The sequence below is a fragment of the Phalaenopsis equestris genome, unplaced genomic scaffold (genome assembly GCF_001263595.1).
Source record: "Phalaenopsis equestris unplaced genomic scaffold, ASM126359v1 Scaffold000002, whole genome shotgun sequence".
NCBI lineage: Eukaryota > Viridiplantae > Streptophyta > Magnoliopsida > Asparagales > Orchidaceae > Phalaenopsis > Phalaenopsis equestris.
Genome location: NW_018164444.1, coordinates 65,975,147 through 65,982,438, shown reverse-complemented (window position 1 = coordinate 65,982,438; position 7,292 = coordinate 65,975,147). Strand labels below are relative to the sequence as shown.

Sequence of the window (7,292 nt, the reverse complement as noted above, 5' to 3'; positions counted from 1 at the left end):
TTTTTAACGCTTTATTACCATCTTTATCAATGTAAAGAAGATGATAAATTTGCATTTTCTACCTTCATTATTACATATTTTCAACATGTTAAAATATATTATTCAATATTCGAACCTTACTTTTGCGGTGGGAAAATTTTAAATACTATATCATTTTTATCAGTCGTTATACAAAATATATTTTGTATTATTACCATAATGGAAAACAAATCTCATGTTTATGTTGGCTTCATTGGGTTTAAATTCCTATTAAAAATTGCCATCTTATACTATGATAAAGGTGGCAATCATTAAGACCTTGAAATAATTTAATCTACCAATGACATCTCTTATCTCATTAATCCACTGAGATTATTTTATATTATCAAAATCGAGCTTTCATTATCTCATGTATTCATTTAACTTTCTTATTAGACTCATTATTTTATCATGATAGTCTATCACATAAATCAACCCAACCCCACACTTCACCTCTATTCTCTATATGAATATCTCTTTGGCTCACCTCCTAATTAATTTAAATTTTGTGTTTGATTAGCTTGATTACCTATGAATTTGTCTAAAAACTACAAATAAAATGAAATCATTAAACCCATTACTCAAGCATCCAGTTTATAAGGAGTATTTAACTAGTTTAATTAGCATAGGCATGGTGATCCAATTTGACTAGTTCTATTTTTGGAACTCTATAGGTCTCACTAATCACATCAAGCCCATTACTCAAGCATTTGGTTTATAAAGTGCTTAATTAGCTTATACATCATTAAGAACCACACTTTTGTACTTTTCAAGTTTTTAAACCCTAGGTTGGCTTATTTTGACCTAGGGGAATAACAAAACAAACCATACATAGTTGAATGCCCTAAAAGAATGTACCCACATTGACTATAAAAATTAAAATCTAATTAATTGAGTTCAATATGGACCACTTGGTGTTGTCAGCTTTAATGTGACCTAAGAAGAGGATGTTGTGTTAAACTCACTTAAAGACACATAAATATAATTCAAATTAAATCAGATAAAGCATAAAATTAATTTGAACTTAACTCAATTAATTGAAATCACTTAACCTTAATTTAGCTAAATGGGTTAACTTGATCCAACATGACTTATGATGGGATGATTAAGTCAACGTTCACTCAAATCAAAATTTCTTTAAACCAAACTCAATTAAGCTTGATCAAATGAATTATTAATTTAAAATCAATTTAAATTAATTAAGATTGATGTTGCACTAATGAGTCACATAACCTATTACCGACTCCAATAAAAATTATAGAGCCAATCCCTCTTTTAGGCAAACCAAATATAATCAATTGAGCTTCCAAGCATACACAATCATGCTTGAACTGGGATAAACCCAATACGACCCAAAAATGAGTCTAATAGCTCAAATTAATGACCAAGATTTGAATCAAGCTAATTAGAACCTTTAAACCTCATCTAAGCTTACTATTAGGCAATGCTCAAATCCACTCTAGCCCAACTACTATGCCTTCGCTCATAATCCAATTAGTTTGTTTAACTGATAAGGACTAGAATTATTCTGAATTGTTGAAGCCATGCCCAACCAAAGCAACTAACCACTTCTCCTCAAACGACCTAAGACAATTTACAATTCTCTATTGCATTATTCCTAATCAGAAAGTTTAAATTATCATTACATCTAGTCCTTTGTTTGAACAGTTCTCATAGCTAATCTATAAATAACATTCAATTTAATTACCTAAGGTTTGATTATTTACACTCATATCAATCCTTACACACTTAACATTTATTCCCAAAACTTTCTTCACTAAATTCAGGCCTCCATAACCAAGAAACAAAACTTGTCTTTGGCCTCTTTTGACTAAGAGCAAGAAAACTATCTTAGCATCCTCACTAGCTAGTCATTGGACGAGGAGTGTGTGTGGCAAACTTAGACAAACTTTTGTTAAGCATTAATTGCCATAAATCCTCAATACATATAGTATTCCCCAGATCTCTTTTAAACCTCATTTTGGTTCTCATCAATTATTAAATGAACATAAATCTTATGGAGATATGATCATAGGGTTAAGGTCTTCTTAGAATTTAGATGCTTTTGGGAATAAAAGGATTAGAAGCTACCTGGCCTCCATTAAGCTCAAATCAAAGAATTTTTCATGTATGTTCTCAGTTTGCAGTTGCAGGTTGAAGACAAATCTTACACCATTCCTTTCTTCTAACTGAGATGAACATACAAGATTTCATCCGACCAAGAGATTTGCTTCTTGCCACATGGATCAATAGGTCTTGTGCCCTTTATTGAAATCCAAAAGAATATTGCCACCTGTAAAGCTTCTTGCATAGTCGAGTGTTGACGATATATGCGAACAATTCAATTAAAAAAAATTCAGAAAAAAATCGCATAATATTTTGAAATATATATCTATACAAAGATCGGATTGCGATTTGCATTCAATACCTCCTATTTATAGAGTTGTCCTTCATAAATATATAGAGATTATCCATCCACTCAACAAATCATTCACTGAAAAGATCTGCCATAAATCAAAGACTTTCATAGTAAACAACCAAATTTCTGTACACACTTATTGAACTAACAATTTTGATGACATACAAAAAAATCACTTAAGAGAGCACATATATCAACTAAAACTATACAAACACCTTCGCCTCCAATCAACTAATGATACAAAAAGAATTTCCTTAAAAAAGGACCCAAATCCATGTTTTTTAAGGGGCATTTTTACATACATACCCACTCAATCCCTATGAATTTACACATCTAACACCTAAACTTTACATTCTACATTTACACCAGCTAAACTTTAAAAGGTGGAATACACCATTGCATGCGTAGATAAGGAGGTATATATGTAAAAACTGAATTATAGGTGTTAGATAAGTAAAACAGGAATTAACTGCTAAGTATGTAAATCTTCAATGTTTCAAATGTTTACTCCGGTTGGGAGGACTTAGCCTGAGAGTTATGGGAGAGCTCATCAGAAGAAGATAGTTCTCTGAAGTCTCTGCGGATACTCCACAGAATCTCAGCGCACATTTTCATGCTGGGTCGGCTCTGCCGGTTTGGAGCAAGGCATTGAAAAGAGAGCTCCAGGATTTTCTCCAAGGCAAGAGAGGCTGCTGGGGTCTCGAGAAGCTTTGGGTCCAGTACTTGGATGCCATCTCCATCCATAAATTTTTTCATTGCCTGTTTATATCATGTCATGGAGTAAAATGAGTTGGACTTCATGATTTTATTTTGGGTTTTGGCCCTCAATTGCTATGAATTTCCATATCTAGCTGTTCACATTCATAACAGGAATATAATTCATGTCAAATAAAAAAATGCCACAATTTTAACTTTTAAAAAGTGAATTACACATTTCATGCACAGGGAATGTGGTATGTATCTAAACATTGAAGTTTAGGTGTCTATTAATGTGTCTAATAATGAAAAATATGATTTTTTGGTGCGATGCCATCTAAAACACATCGTCCTATTCAAATATTTTCATTAGGATGCCACTTAATTAACTCGGCACAACATTAACCTTCATGAGCTAGCCAATCTTAAAGTAGATCTAAGAAATTAACGCAAACCAAAGAGGCATATTTGCAAGACTAAAGAGCTTAGGTGCTAATATATTTGCATATTTTGAGTATTGCACCATTAAAAATGCAATTAAAAAAATAAATATGGATTAGGATAGAACTTTAAGCATACCCATCTGGGAGTGAGACGTTCTTTGACATCCCTTTTAGGCTCAATGGGCCGTCTTCCTGATATCAACTCCACCATTAGCACTCCGAAGGAATAGACATCGCTCTTATCCGTGAGTTGATAAGTCTTGAGATATTCTGGGTCGAGATATCCAGCAGTTCCTTTTACTTGGGTTGAAACATGTGTGGCATCGGCCTCGATTGCACCGAGTCGTGCAAAGCCGAAATCCGCAACTTTAGCTCGTAAATTTTCTGTGAGAAGGATGTTGGAAGATTTAATGTCTCTGTGGATAATGGGATGATCTGCAAAAGCTCAAGGTTAAAAATTATTTTTTTAAAATAGTTAGAATGAAGGAAGTGTACAATCTAAGTAGAAGAAACAATTTGCTTCATACAAATAAACCATAATAGAGAAATTCACATACTTACCACACAATTCTTATGTATTTGCATATCTCAAACCAAAATTTTTATGTTTACATACATAGCATTTTGGTGTTTTAAACCTATGCATGAAAAGGTGTATTTCACTGATAATAGTTCACTTTTAAAAAAGTGATAATAGTGCTATTTTGATGTGATATTAAAGATTTGAGTGCTATTTGGGTAAATAAAAAAGTTTAGCTGTAAGATATGTAAATACATTAGAATTGTGTGCTATCCCCACCACAATATTGAGTTTCAACTTTCAAGGACTGTAGTATAGAAAAAATTATACAGAAGAGTGTGAGGAATTCAGGTAGATCCTAAGGCTTTGCATGGAGACTTACATATTATTTTATGGCATATAAAATGATTAAGTAACTCTTTTCCTTGATTTAGAATTGAAAAACAATCCATGAGTTTTCTACAAGTGAAAAATGAAGTTTATTTTCTACAAGGTTTGAGCATGGAAGATTGTTCTGGGATAAATATAAAGGAAATTTTAGGATAGGCGATGGGTTTTGGAGGTAAATAGGTATTTAATATTCATAGGTTGTTATTACTATTAGCGGTCTAATTCCCCAAAGGCTATTTGAAGTTGTGCGCATTTTCTAGTTGCTCGTCTCATCCTCCCCCAAGAAATTTTGGAGTTTTAGGCAAGCTCTAAGTTATATCATGCATCCTATTTTTCTTTGTTTTGCCTCAACTAAAGGGATCAGCTTGTGGGTTCATAGCAAATATATGCAAATATGCATACGCTTAGAAGTTGATTAATTTCTCCGTCTTATGTAAGATTTCCATAAACATAGCTACATAAACTTTTGTAAACTCTAAATATTATATGTAAAGGTCATGAGAACATCAATTCTTTTTCATTTTTTATACTGAGTGCTACAACATGGGTGATGAAGTCATTAAAAGCGGTGAATATTTTAGATATTTTAGGAAATGTACGTTATTGGATGCTCGAAGCAGAGGAATGCATTAGGCCTACTGTGTGATAGAAAATTTTTGTTTAGACTTAAAAGGAAAATTTTATAAGATGATGGTGAGACCTGTATTGCTTTATGGTGCCGAAGGTTGGCCTACAAAAGAGAAACATAAAATTAAGTATTGTTGGGATGAGAATGCTCAAGTGGATGAGTGAATTTACACTTAGGGACGAAACGCGAAATGAATATATCCATGAAAGAGTTGGAGTAGCTACAGATGCAAACAAAACTAGAGAAAGTCACCTAAGATGGTTTGGTCACATTACACATCGATCATGTGATGATCCAATTAGGAGAGTATATGCTTTTGATTTGACCTATGTTAAGAAAAGTAGAGGTAGACTGACTTATAAAAAAAACTTGGCCATGTTGTATAAGAAATTAACTTAATTTATTATAATTAAACAAAAATATGACACTCAATAGGATACAATGGAGAAAAAGGATCATGTGGCCGACTCCACTTAGCGGGATAAAAGGGTTTGTTGTTGTTGTACTGAGTGCCAAAACAACATCATCATTGTTAGCCTGATATATCCAAATTATTAGGGTTCAAATTTATAAATTTTCAAATTTTCCATTTGTTCCTGAAGAGTACTATTTAAAGTGTTAAGCATATTCTTCACAAATCATTATGCATAATTTCCATCCAATAATCTTAGATCGAACTCTATTTGTTTCTAATTCTTTGATACTAGTTCTATCAACTCTTCTAAATAATTTATTTTCTATTCTTTGTTGTACATGTTTAAACCACCAAAATTGTTGAATCCTGAATTGTAAGCGATTACATAACACCAAGATAAAGGCTTGTAAAAGAAGAAGAGTAGGGACACAAAAAAAAAAAAAAAAAAAAAAATCTCTCTCAAGTATAGAGTTGAAACAGGAAATTTATTAAAAAAAGAAAACTAGTATAAACCTTTTAAATAAATATTCCCCTACCCCTTGAGTAGCCTCACCTATTTATAGATTTGGATTAGCTCCAGAGGTGGTTATATAAATGACTACACAAAAAATAAAATAAATTGAAATAATGACAATGATGTAGCTAGTTGTGTAATGTATTATGCAGTATGACGTTGTCTGACTATGGGGCGAAATCATGAAGTTGCACTAACTTGTTGAGTGAGCTTGTGTACTAAATATGTTGAACTGACTAGGCCGGTATTTGATATTATCAAGTTAAGTTTGTTGAAGTCGACAAAACCAGTTTGCCAAGTTATTTTGCCGAATTGGTGGAATCCAATTGCAACCTCATGCTTCATTCAAATTCAACTAGAATATTCTAACTAGGTCAAGTGTTTGATGCTGGCCCGTGATTTAAACTTGGTCATAGGATATTTAAGTATATATTTAGTTATTTGATTATCTTAATTATTTGTTAGTAAACCCACAAAAATAAAAAGAAAATGATAATATCTACCAACTCAACAATTGATATAATAATATTATCATATTCATGACCATTTTTATCCTCAATAATCGAAAAGAAAGGGGGGCAGTTCTCCATAATTTAATAATGAACTTTCTTTCTTCATCTTACTTGCTCTCTTTGTAACCTTTGTAATAAATAGAAGATTATAATAGATCAAATTAAAATTTCAAAAGAGAAGATTGGAGCTTCTCTTGCAATAAAGATGAAGTTTCCGAGAAGAAGAATAACAGTTAAAGTAGAGAAAGAGCAAGGAAAGGATCCCCAATAGGGGTCCTCTTGACCTCTTATTGCAAGGTTGTTGACCAATGTTGAAACTCTAGTTATTGTCGAAGCATTGGTTGTCATTGAACCTCCTACTATGGAAGCATCGACAACCTTGGGAACTCACTATCAAGTAGCAACTATGCCTTTCGAACAAATAGTGGATGAGTTCAAGAAAATGAGCATCCTATGTAAGCCCGATTATTTTGAATTAGGATCCGAAGGCGAAGTTAATATATGACGTTCGAAGAAGATACCTTTAATTTAGTAAAATTAACTTTTAATGAGTTTTATTTTTAATTTAATAGTGAAGTTCACTTTAAGTAAACTCATGGATGAGCAACTATTTATTGATCAACGTGCTCCTTAAATTGCTATAGAGATGGATGTTAAAAATAGTGTTATTCAATTTGCTCCAACAAATAAAGAGCATGAAAGGATAGTTCTTAAAGAAGTTGCCCAGCTTCCTGCTG

At 32.4% G+C, this 7,292-nt stretch overlaps 1 protein-coding gene across 1 annotated transcript in view; it reads right to left on the bottom strand.

The window, feature by feature from the left end:
* Positions 1 to 2,523: 2,523 nt before the first annotated feature.
* Positions 2,524 to 7,292, bottom strand: part of LOC110039431 (calmodulin-binding receptor-like cytoplasmic kinase 2) — a 12,159-nt gene continuing 7,390 nt past the window's right edge. Inside the window, exons 5-6 of the mRNA XM_020744486.1 lie at positions 3,713 to 4,011; positions 2,524 to 3,196 (exon numbers count right to left, since the gene is read on the bottom strand). Coding sequence (XP_020600145.1) covers positions 2,942 to 3,196; positions 3,713 to 4,011 — 554 coding nt within the window. The 3' untranslated portion in view covers positions 2,524 to 2,941. The remainder of the gene's footprint in view (positions 3,197 to 3,712; positions 4,012 to 7,292) is intronic.